This window comes from Phyllobates terribilis, unplaced genomic scaffold (genome assembly GCF_046119375.1).
Source record: "Phyllobates terribilis strain yellow unplaced genomic scaffold, ASM4611937v1 Scaffold_11__3_contigs__length_659146591, whole genome shotgun sequence".
NCBI lineage: Eukaryota > Metazoa > Chordata > Amphibia > Anura > Dendrobatidae > Phyllobates > Phyllobates terribilis.
Genome location: NW_027362771.1, coordinates 654,327,048 through 654,339,120, shown reverse-complemented (window position 1 = coordinate 654,339,120; position 12,073 = coordinate 654,327,048). Strand labels below are relative to the sequence as shown.

General features: G+C 52.1%; 1 protein-coding gene across 1 annotated transcript in view; it reads right to left on the bottom strand.

Moving 5' to 3' along the window:
- Positions 1 to 2,172: 2,172 nt before the first annotated feature.
- Positions 2,173 to 12,073, bottom strand: part of ACADVL (acyl-CoA dehydrogenase very long chain) — a 46,297-nt gene continuing 36,396 nt past the window's right edge. Inside the window, exons 7-20 of the mRNA XM_073654629.1 lie at positions 6,069 to 6,213; positions 5,856 to 5,985; positions 5,501 to 5,623; positions 4,375 to 4,573; positions 4,184 to 4,288; positions 4,017 to 4,103; positions 3,836 to 3,898; positions 3,613 to 3,714; positions 3,414 to 3,511; positions 3,031 to 3,103; positions 2,864 to 2,936; positions 2,715 to 2,787; positions 2,471 to 2,546; positions 2,173 to 2,402 (exon numbers count right to left, since the gene is read on the bottom strand). Coding sequence (XP_073510730.1) covers positions 2,262 to 2,402; positions 2,471 to 2,546; positions 2,715 to 2,787; positions 2,864 to 2,936; positions 3,031 to 3,103; positions 3,414 to 3,511; positions 3,613 to 3,714; positions 3,836 to 3,898; positions 4,017 to 4,103; positions 4,184 to 4,288; positions 4,375 to 4,573; positions 5,501 to 5,623; positions 5,856 to 5,985; positions 6,069 to 6,213 — 1,488 coding nt within the window. The 3' untranslated portion in view covers positions 2,173 to 2,261. The remainder of the gene's footprint in view (positions 2,403 to 2,470; positions 2,547 to 2,714; positions 2,788 to 2,863; positions 2,937 to 3,030; positions 3,104 to 3,413; positions 3,512 to 3,612; positions 3,715 to 3,835; positions 3,899 to 4,016; positions 4,104 to 4,183; positions 4,289 to 4,374; positions 4,574 to 5,500; positions 5,624 to 5,855; positions 5,986 to 6,068; positions 6,214 to 12,073) is intronic.

Genomic DNA, 12,073 nt, shown 5'->3' with positions numbered 1-12,073 from the left:
GGTTTTTGACCGGCCGAGGTAGGACCACCACCCGGTACAGGCGTATCAATTCATATTCCGTCATCGCTGAGGTTTTCTTTTTGGAGAAGTCTCAGATTTAGGTTCCTGCTTTTTTTCCTTCTAGTTCTTCAATGTTTCATCAAAACCTGATAGAATTGACTTCTGGGAGAAAAGGGGCACGACTACAACGTTTGGGAGGTCTGGAAAAATAAAACCCTTTTGATTTTCATGCAAGGAAATCCCTTAACTAGTGCTGGGGCCACAATCCAGTCCTGGGGCCACAACCCAGTCCTGAGAGAGTCGGTGCTTGACGACAAACCCAGTCCAAAGCAAATCGGCGCCGGAGCCACAACCCAGTCCCGAGCGAGTCGGCGCCGGAGCCACAACCCAGTCCCGAGCGAGTCGGCGCCGGAGCCACAACCCAGTACCGAGTGAGTCGGCGCCGGAGCCACAACTCAGACCTAAGAGAGTGTAAATCAGTCAATGCTGACATCCAGCCCTTAGTCAGTGATTGCAAGGGGTTGAGGAGAAAATGGGAAGCCATGAAGTCTTTTTTTGTGGACGCTGCGTGGCTACATGAACAGAAGCCAGAGAGGCGTTACTCCAGTTCTTTCTTTTTCAATGAATCTCTGCAGTTCAGATCCTCCAGCCACCGCTCGATCCCTACTTTATGGGTGGCGCAGATGGATTCTTCTCACCCTACTGCACGCACCTTCCCATCTTGGCAATGCTGCCTGCATCCAAAGCCAGCAGAGCTGCGCATGGACCAGACCTAAAAAAAATATGGGGTTATCCAGACCACAATGCAGCTGATCCAGGATGCTTCCAGTACTGGTCAGGCCGGAAGACAACATCACTAACCACAGCAACCCCCCTGCCCACCACTCCGAAGACCATGCATACGCTCCTAGCGCTTGGCTCCTCTTAAACTGCCCATTTTTTACATGCTTTATTTCCCCTCTCCTAGATGTATATACACCGCGTTGCACAATATTCCACAGATGCCATTTTCTTCTGATTTTCCTGAATTCTGGGTGAAGAGTCATATAATGTCCAATCATCACAGGCCGAGGTCCATGTAACATCGGAGCGTCTGTGATTTCACCTCCACAATTCTGCATCCAGCCTTCATGTATATCGGGGTCACGGCAGCCGTCTCTGCTTGTGAGCGCTGTTTAGGGGCAGCCGAATAGTAGAATTATGCACAACCGCAGCCTCTGGAGGATCCTACACCTCGAGGTTCATGGACACGAGAGGCACCAGCAGCTTCATAGACCTGTTTGCTCCTCTCTTAATCCGATGAATTTGTCTGGCAGAAACCTTTCTCATTGTGCCTTTTATCTGCACAAACTTCTCATCGTTCCTTTATCTGCACAAACCTTCATTATGCCTTTATCTGCACGATGCCGTCTGCGCTCTGTATCAGCCACAAATCTCTTCACAGTACGATTGATCACACTTATGTTTCCATGAAATATCTAATGTTTTCATACCTTGCCCGAGACATTGCACTGTGTGACGCTTTTTGGCAGCAGAGATCCTTTTTTCTTTCCCATATTGCCTGAAACCTGCGGCTGCTTAATAATGGGGAACGTCCTTCTTAAAAGGAGTTGTCCACTACTTTCACATTGATGCCCTATCAATGTATGATCAGCCGGGGTCCCGCACGCGGCACCACCGCCAATCAGCTGTTATCGGTGCTGGAAGTCCTTACCTGCGGTACTTGGCCGTCAAGTTGTAGTGACCGGCGCTTGAATGGGAGGCGGATGTGCAGTACCCGCGATGGCCACTACAGATGGCGGCCAAGCACCGCAGGTAAGGACTTCCGGCCTGCTGCCGCCAGCACCGATAACAGCTGATCGGCGGTGGTGCAGGCTGCGGACAGGGCATCAATGTGACAACTCCTTTAAGAAGCTTTCCTTTAATTGGGCACCTGGCAACTAATTATCACAGGGGTCTGAGATTGATGTCAGTGATCCAAAGACCCCGAAAGACAAACCATCCATAATTTTATGGGAAAAACCCAAAGTTACTTCTTTATGACACTGACCACCAATGTGTATAATAATTTGGAAGCAGTGTAGGGTCTGCTGGAGGCAGAAGAGGGGGCGGTTTCCCCCACGGACTTTGCAGATGGCTTCAGCCCCGGCCCGGTAATGAGTGCACATCGGCAGCGCTTGTCCACGGCTTTATTTCTGGCACGTTGGTGTAAGGCAGGGTTATACATACAATCATTGGAGCCTTCTAGTGCGAGGATAAACCTAGAACCCTAATGGATGCGAGGCCACCACACTGCCGTTCTCCACCAGGGCCGCCGATGCGGAGCGCAGGTTCCTAAATAAAGTTGCTCCAGTTCCTCCACTCCGTAAACTCCTCAGTCTGTCGCGCACGCGAGCGGACGCCTGTAATACAGAGATCTGTGAGCACCGGTCCTGCACGTAGACGAGCAGTCTCACGAGGGTTCACTTACTTCAGCGCACCAGATGTCACACAGAACCTTCTCGTGAGCGGAAGTCGGGAGTCCCTGGGCCAGAGCACTGGAGGACCTGCCAGAAAAAGCCAAAGGAATGAAAACTGAGGCTCCCCCTGATGGGCAGAGGCGGTCCATACACTCTCATGACTAATGAATGGCTTATCGGCTCAGAAGCCGCATAGTGTGTGCAGGTGGGCACCAGACGAGTCCAAGGGATAAGACATGGCAGCCATGTGCTCACCTGGATAACACCACCACCATGGCGTAGAGATCGATGGCGCAGTCCGCCACCCTCTGCAGCACGTACTGTTCATCTGGAAGAAGCACGAGACGCGTTACTGGTGGCGCAGCACAGACGGCGGGCAGCGGGACGTAGGGGAGCCGTCTTACCCACAATCCTCTTGCCGTACTTGATAAGCAGCTCCTCTACTGCACTGCCGAAATCCTCAATAGCGCAAACTGCCTGCAGTGGAAGTAAAGCCGCAGACATGTGAACGCTGCTCACCATGGATATGGCGTCACAGACCTATAGACTACGAGGCCTGCACCCCACTCACCAGCTCCGCGCTCTTCTCCACCTCCGGGTGCACCTGGCCTTTCAGTGTGAGCCCCGTGCCCAGTCCAGCCTTCCTGCAGACAGGAGAAAACACTGGGGGGTAATAGTCTGCACCCCAACACTTCCCACAACACGTCCTTCCCCACCCTGTCCACACTCTGCCCGTATCCCCTCCTCCAGCTGCCTGTCCTCCTCCAACCTTGTCCACCCCACCTATATCTGCTCACCCACCCTCTCCCCACACCACCCTTCCATCCATACGGCCTCAGGCTCGACCCTCGCGGCCGTCGCCTCAGGCTCGACCCTCGCGGCCGTCGCCTCAGGCTCGACCCCCCCCCCCCCCCTCATCGGCTCAGGCTCGACCCTCTCGTCCCCTGACCTCACCTCCTTGCCCTCCGCAGACCTTCCTTCACCAGTAATGGCGTGTTGCTCAGGGGGCTGCTCAGCGCTTTCTGCAGGGATTTCAGCTCCTTCCCGGCACTCTAGTAAGGTGAGAGTTGTTAGCTCTGATGAGAGTTGTTAGCTCTGATGAGAGTTGTCAGCGCTGATGAGAGTTGTCAGTGCTTTCTACAGGCACAGGTACCTGCAGTCCATACAGGGACACGAAGAGGCGGAGAATATCATTGGCGCCTTCAAAGATGCGGAAAATGCGCAGGTCTCTGAGAACACGTTCCACCCCGGCGTCCTGCCATGAGAGAAGCCAGCATTACCAGCAGCCTGGACCAGTTATGGTGCCATCACCCAGCCGGCGACAAGTGGCGCTACCTCACACCCCTGGCACCGGAGTAGGAACCAGCACTCATTACCTTCATGAAGCCGTTTCCTCCCAGAACTTGGATGCATTCATCGGCCACTGTCCAGGCCGCCTCCTGCGGGGAACAGAAGGACGTCAGAGAGACCAGAAAGGTCCAGCTGCCGATGACATGACCGCCGGGAGGTGGCAGATCCATTCATGACCGCTGATTGTCAGCAGCGAGCCATACTCACCGAGCCAAAGATTTTGCTAATGGCGGCTTCTACCTGAAAGTCCTTGGCCCCGGAGTCCATGTTTGCGCTGATCATGTACGCCATTGACTAGAAAATAAAAAGCGGAGCCGGTTATACGGAGCGACTTCCCCATGACGCCGCTTCACTCCCCGCTCACCCCAGGTTACCTCCGTCACATACTGCAGGACCGCCATGCGGGCCAGCTTCTCCTGGATGACGCCAAAGTTATGAAGTTTATTTCCAAACTGGGAGCGATTTGTGGCGTGCTCCACCTGATGAGAAATAGGACTGCGGTGTAAGGCATGGTTCACACTCCATGCGGCTCTGTCCCCCCTCTAGTAACGGTCCCTGCACTTACAGCTTTGTGGATCAGTCCCTTCATGGTACCAGACATGGCCGCAGCCATCCCAAACCGCCCGTTGTTCAGTATGTTCATGGCCACCTTAAAGCCGTTGCCTTCGCCCCCCAGGACATTCTCTGCTGGGACACGGACCTCATCAAAGTACACAGGAGCCGTATTACTGGCCCGAATGCCCAGTTTCTTGTCCGGGGGTCCGCTGCAGTGGAGGACATGAAGAGGGGAGATGTTATGGACCCCCAGCAGCAGACGCACATGGCTCACTCCCTCCCTGATCCTCACCTGCTCATCTTCTCTACAATCCTCACCCCCCTCCCTGATCCTCATCGGCTCACCTCCCTTCCCAATCCTCACCTGCTCACCCCCCTCCCCCTTCCTATTCTGCTCCCCCCCTTCCCCCATCCTATTCTGCTCACCCTCTTCCCCACCTGCTCACCCTCTTCCCCGATCCTATTCTGCTCATTCTCTTCCTGATCCTCACCTGCTCACCCCCCTCCCCGATCCTATTCTGCTCACTCTCCCTCCCCGATCCTCACCCCCCTCACCGATCCTCACCTGCTCACCCCCCTCCCCGATCCTGTTCAGCTCACCCTCCCTCCCCGATCCTATTCTGCTCATCTCCCTTCCCGATCCTCACCCCCCTCCCCGATCCTCACCCCCCTCCCCGATTCTATTCTGCTCACCCCCCTCCCCGATCCTCACCTGCTCACCCCCCCTTCCAGATCCTCACCTGCTCTTCCTCTTGCACATTCCCCACCTGCTCACCACCTTCCCCGATCCCCACCAGCTCACCCCCTTCCCCACCTGCTCACCCCCTTCCCCGATCCCCACCTGCTCACCCCCCTCCCCCGATCCCCACCGGCTCACCCTCTTTCCAGATCCCCATCTGCTCACCCTATTCCCCGATCCTCACCTCCTTCCCCGATCCCCACCTGCTCACCCCCCTCCCCCGATCCTCAGCCCCCTCCCCGATCCCCACCTATTCGCCCTCTTTCCGGATCCTCACCTAGTCACCCTCTTCGCCGATCCTCACCCCCTTCCCCGATCCCCACCTGCTCACCCCCCTCCCCCGATCCTCACCCGCCTCCCCGATCCCCACCTATTCGCCCTCTTTCCGGATCCTCACCTAGTCACCCCTTCTCCTCGCTCCACGATAAAAGCCGTGATCTTATCTTTCATCTCTCCAGTTGTCGCGTCCCGAACCTCAGTCCTTGCAAACACCGTGAACAGGTCCGCGATGCCCCCATTACTGCGAAATAATGGACAGATGTTACTCTGGGGGCAGGACAATAAGGGGGTCTCCATGGACACAGGACAATAAGGGGGGTCTTTGTGGTTACATGGGTGCTGGGATAACTGGTTATGATGTGGGTGTGACAACAGAAACTACTGAAGTTGGAGGCGCGGAGACCCTCATATGAGTGCAGATACTATGGGGATCTCTGCTTGTTCTCGGTGGTTTTCCTCTCACCCGGCCTCACCTGATCCATAGCTTGCCCCCAGACAGGGTGTAATACTTTCCACAGGGGCTCTTCTTGGCAGTGGATCTGATAGAGGCGGCATCGGATCCACTGGTTGGCTCGGTAAGACAGTACGCAGCAATAATTTCACCTGTATTATTGAATAAGACAAAAATATGATTGTAATGCTTCCAGATGTCTGAGATCCTCCAAGCCCTCGTCCTCCAGCCTCACCTGAAGCAAGACGCGGCAGATACTTCTTCTTCTGCTCCTCAGTGCCATACAGGAGGATCCCTTTAAACCCAATGGATTGATGAGCACCTAAAGTGATACCAACACCAAGGTCGTGCTGCCCCACGACCTCCACCAACCGGGCATACTGAGCAGGAAAGAAAAGAAGAACACAATAACTCGAGATAGGGTCATCCTGGTGGTCACAGTACTTGACCACCAAAAAGCAGTAGTGGTGGCCAGGCTCAGTCCGATGGTCACACTACGAGATTATTATTAGTATTATTATTTCTATAGCACCATTGATTCCATGGTGCTGTACATGAGGGGAGAGGACCCTGGCCTTGTCGCCTTACATTCTACAGGATGATGGGGAAGGAAACTGTGGGATCGGAGGTTTTGACTGCTCCAGTGTTGGTGAAGCAAAGGCTCTGGTATTGGTGAAGTTGCAGAGATGTCATGGCAGGCTGTAAGCTGTTTTGAAGAGATGGGTTCCTCTTGAAAGTTCCGAATGTAGGGGATAATCTGAAGTTTTGGGGGGCACAGAATTACAGAGGATGGGGGATACTTGGGAGAAGGCGATTGGGTGAGGAACGTATGAGTGTGGAGGAGAGAAGAAAGTCTTGGAAGGACCGGAGGTTACGTGAGGGAATGTATCGGGAGATTAGTTCGGAGATATAGGGAGGACACAGGTTATGGGCGGCTTTGTAGGTCAGCGTTAGTTTGAAGGGGATACATTCTGGAATTGGGAGACAATGAAGGGATTTCCAGAGGGGAGAAGCAGTGGAGAGAGATGGACCAGTCGGGCAGCAGAGTTGAGGATGGACTGGAGGGGTGCGAGAGTGTTATCAGGTAGGCCATAGAGGAGGATGTTGCAGTAGTCGAGGCGGGAGATGATGAGGGCGTGCACAAGCAGTTTAGTAGATTGATGGTTGAGGAAAGGACACAGGGCAGTGTCGAGGGTTACTCCAAGGCAGCAGATTTCCGGTACAGGGGAAAGAGTGATGTCATTTATGGTGAAAGAAAGATCAAGTAAGGAAGGAAGGCGAGATGGAGGAAAGTTGAGGAGTTCAGTTTTGTCTACATTTAGAGTTAAGAGGCAAGATGAGGAGGAGGATATGGCTGATAGACACTCCAGGATTCTGGACAGCCTAGAGGTGACGTCTGGGCTAGAGAGGTAGATCTGGGTGTCATCAGCGTATAGATGGTACTGGAAGCCATAGGACTTTATTAATTTTCACAGGCTAAAAGGTATAGATGGAGAAGAGGTCCTAAGACAGAGCCTTCAGGGACTCTGACAGAGAGGATGGGATGAAGAGGTAGTGTGGGAGTGGGAGACACTAAATGTACGGTTAGAGGTATAAGGAGATCCAGGAGTGGGCAAGGTTTGTGATACCAAGGGAAGAAAGGATCGGTACTAGGAGGCAGTGGTCGACTGTCAAAGACAGAGGACATATCTAGAAGGAGGAGTATAGGGAAATGTCTGTTAGCTTTGGCAGTAAGTCGTTAGTGATTTTGGTTAGGGCAGTTTCGGTGGAATGGTGGGGGCGGAAGCCGGATTGAAGGTTGCCAAAGAGAGAGTTAGATGAGAGGTGGAGGGAAAGTGCAGTGTGGATTTGCTTTTCAAGGAGTTTGGAGGAGAACGGGAGCAGTGATATGGACCGATAGCTGGACATAGCAGTTGAGTCGAGGGATGGCTTCTTCAGGATAGGTGTAATTGTGGCATGTTTTAAAGCAGGGGGGAAGGTACCAGAAGTTACCGATAGGTTGAGAGATGGGTTAGGGCTAGGAAAAGCCTGGTGGTGAGGAGATGGGATGGGATGGAATGCACAAGTGTGAGGTGTGATTTTGAGAGGAGAGGAGTAAGCTCTCCTTCACGGATGGTGGGGAGGAAGGTTAGTGGGGGAGGGTAGTGGTCTAGGTATACATAGGGGTTGTGGTGGTTAAGTAGTAAAGACTGGCAAAATTTGGTTTATCTTGTTGTTGAAGTGTATGGAAAAGTCTTCAGCAGAAATTAGGGAGGTTGGAGGGGGCAGTTATACGTGTTAAATAACTGTTTGGGGTTGTGGGATAGAGAAGATATGAGGGTTGTGAAGTTGTCCTGTTTAGCAGAGGTGAGGGCCGACTTGAATGTGAAAGTTGCTTATATGAAAGTGGTGAAGTCTTCCTGTGAATGTGTTTTCTTCCAGCGCCACTCTGCAACCCTGGAAGCTCCCAGCAGCTTTTTAGTGAGGCTGGTGTGCCAGGGTTGTCGGTCTATTGATTCATCCCACTTTGCCATGCACGAGAGGGGCGACTACGTCAATAGCTGATGTGAGTGTAGCATTGTAGGAAGCAGTGGCGCTGTTTGTGTCAAGGAGTGAAGATATGGAGGACAGTGGTAGAATAGAGTTAGAGAGCGTGAGGGTGTCTACGTCTGTGAGGTTTCTGCGGGGGTGATCTAGCTGTTGGACTTAAGTGGCAGGCGAAGAGGACAGGGAAGAGAATTTAAGTATATGGTGGTCAGATAGGGGAAGAGGTGAAATAGTGAGGTTAGATAGGGGGCAGAGGCTGGAAAAGGTCAGGGATAATGTATGTCCATCTGTGTGGGTGGTTGAAGAGGACCACTGAGTGAGGCCAAAGGATGAAGCAAGTGATAGGAGTTTAGCGGCTGCCAACTGGTGGGTGTCGGTGGGGATGTTGAAGCCACCCATGATGATGGCGGGAATGTCAGCAGAGAGAAAGTGTAGAAGCCAGGTGGAGAATTGGTGAATAAAGGGAGTGACCAGGCCCAGAGTTTGGTATATGACAACTACTTGGAGGTTGGAGGGAAAGTTGATGCAGACAGAATGCACTTCAAAAGATGGGAGGATAAGGGAGGCTGGAGGGGGAGTGGGGCTGAATGTGCAGGTGTTAGAAAGGAAAAGACCCTCTCCTCCACCATATCTGTAGCAAGGGCGTAGAGTGTTGGTGAAGTGAAGGCCGCCATAGCATAGAGCAGCAGTGGAGGCAGTGTTAGAGGGTGTCAACCATGAGGCCCAGGAATAAAGGTTGCGAGAGGTGAAGGAGGTCATGAATGATGTGGAGCTTCCAGAGTGCTCCAGACAGAGGGAGCGGCGGAATGGGTTTTATATCTGAAAGATTGCGGTAGTTATTAGCAGTTGTACAGTGATAGGAGGGAGAAATAATGGGGGGTATCAGCCGTGGAGGTCCAGGATTGGGTATGTCACCAGCTGTGAGGAGAAGTAAACAGAGAGCAAGCAAAAGGAGGATGAGAGAGCCTGGCTTTTATTGTGTTTCTGTAGGAGAGAAGTGACATTGAGGAGCAGGTCAGCGGATGAGGTCAGATGGGAAGGTAAAAGGGAAGAGAGTGAGGGTGTTTGGGGATAGCGAAGGAGAGAAAAGATTATTGGAGCTATAACTGTTCGGGTATAAGTAAGCATGCTGCAAGTGTTAATGAGAAATTAAAAGTGGAGATTATCATAGAGCAGTAGTGAAGGTCAGGGTAGGCCCATTGGTCACAGTACGAGACTACTATAGAGCAGTAGTGAAGGTCAGGGTTGGGCCTGGTGGTCACAGTACGAGACTACCATAGAGCAGTAGTGAAGGTCAGGGCTGGGCCTGGTGGTCACAGTAAGAGACTACCATAGAGCAGTAGTCGTGGTTAGGGCCGGACTGGTGGTCACAGTACGAGACTACCATAGAGCAGTAGTGAAGGTCAGGGCTGGGCCTGGTGGTCACAGTACGAGACTACCATAGAGCAGTAGTGAAGGTCAGGGTTGGGCCTGGTGGTCACAGTACAAGACTACCATAGAGCAGTAATGAAGGTCAGGGTTGGGCCATTGGTCACAGTACGAGACTACTATAGAGCAGTACTGAAGGTCAGGGTTGGCCCATTGGTCACAGTACGAGACTACCATAGAGCAGTACTGAAGGTCAGGGTTGGGCCTGGTGGTTACAGTACGAGACTACCATAGAGCAGTAGTGAAGGTCAGGGCTGGGCCTGGTGGTTACAGTACGAGACTACCATAAAGCAGTAGTGGTGGTTAGGGCCGGACTGGTGGTCACAGTACGAGACTACCATAGAGCAGTAGTGAAGGTCAGGGCTGGGCCTGGTGGTCACAGTACGAGACTACCATAGAGCAGTAGTGGTGGTTAGGGCCGGACTGGTGGTCACAGTATACTATGTACAAAGTTATCAGCTCTCCGAGTCACTAATGATTATTACTGATCATCTTCGATGTCGTTAGTCCAAAAGGTGAAGGATCCTGAGTAGAAGAAGTCACAGCGCGGATGAGTCTCCGGAGAATTTCTGAGTACAGAATTATTGACGAAAAATTAGAAACAGAAATTCCATCTCACTTGTTTCTTTCCATTTGTTACAGTAACAAAAAGAAGCAAATATCAACATACAAAATCCATTTCTGACATTTCTACAGATCTCAGTGTGATAGAGGGCCGTAGGAGGGCAACAACCAGCAGCAGGACCTCCATCTCCTCCTTTGTGCAAGGAGAAACAGGAGGAGCACTGCCATAGCCCTGCAAAATGACCTCCAGCAGGCCACAAACATCCATGAAGTCTGGCATTGTCCTGCATTAGGAGGAACCCAGGGCCAACCGCACCAGCATATGGTCTCACAAGGGGTCTGAGGATCTCATCTCGGTACCTAATGGCAGTCAGGCTACTCTGGCGAGCACATGGAGGGCTGTGCAGCCCTCCAAAGAAATGCCACCCCACACCATTACTGACCCACTGCCAAACCGGTCATGCTGAAGGATGTTGCAGGCAGCAGATCGCTCTCCACGGCGTCTCCAGACTCTGTCACGTCTGTCACATGTGCTCAGTGTGAACCTGCTTTCATCTGTGAAGAGCACAGGGCGCCAGTGGAGACTTTATCAATCCTGGTGTTCTGTGGCAAATGCCAAGCGTCCTGCACGGTGTTGGGCTGTGAGCACAACCCCCATCTGTGGACGTCGGGCCCTCATACCACCCTCATGGAGTCGGTTTCTAACCGTTTGTGCAGACACATGCACATTTGTGGCCTGCTGGAGGTCATTTTGCAGGGCTCTGGCAGTGCTCCTCCTGTTCCTCCTTGCACAAAGAAGGAGGTAGTGGTCCTGCTGCTGCGTTGTTGCCCTCTTACGGCCCCCTCCACATCTCCTGGTGTACTGGCCTGTCTCCTGGTAGCGCCTCCAGCCTCTGGACACTACGGTGACAGACACAGCAAACCTTTTTGCCACAGCTTGCATTGATGTGCCATCCTGGATGAGCTGCACTACCTGAGCAACTTCTGTGGGTTGTAGAGTCCGTCTCATGCTACCACGAGTGTGAAAGCACAACCAACATTCAAAAGTGACCAAACCATCAGCCAGAAAGCATTGGTACTGAGATGTGGTCTGTGGTCCCCACCTGCAGAACCACTCGTTTATTGAGGGGGTCTTGATAATTGCCAATAATTTCCATCTATTGTCTATTCCATTTGCACAACAGCATGTGAAATTGATTGTCAATCAGTGTTGCTTCCTAAGTGGACAGTTTGATTTCACAGAAGTTTCATTTACTTGGAGTTATATTCTGTTATTTAAGTGTTCCCTTTATTTTTCTGAGCAGTGTATATAGTAATATGGCCGCCCTTCTCCTCAGTGGTTATATAGTAATATGGCCACCCTTCTCCTCAGTGGTGATATAGTAATATGGCCACCCTTCTCCTCAGTGGTGATATAGTAATATGGCCACCCTTCTCCTCAGTGGTGATATAGTAATATGGCCACCCTTCTCCTCAGTGGTGATATAGTAATATGGCCGCCCTTCTCCTCAGTGGTGATATAGTAATATGGCCGCCCTTCTCCTCAGTGGTGATATAGTAATATGGCCGCCCTTCTCAGTGGTGATATAGTAATATATAGTAATATGGCCGCCCTTCTCCTCAGTGGTGATATAGTAATATGGCCGCCCTTCTCCTCAGTGGTGATATAGTAATATATAGTAATATGGCCGCCCTTCTCCTCAGTGGTGGCATAGTAATATG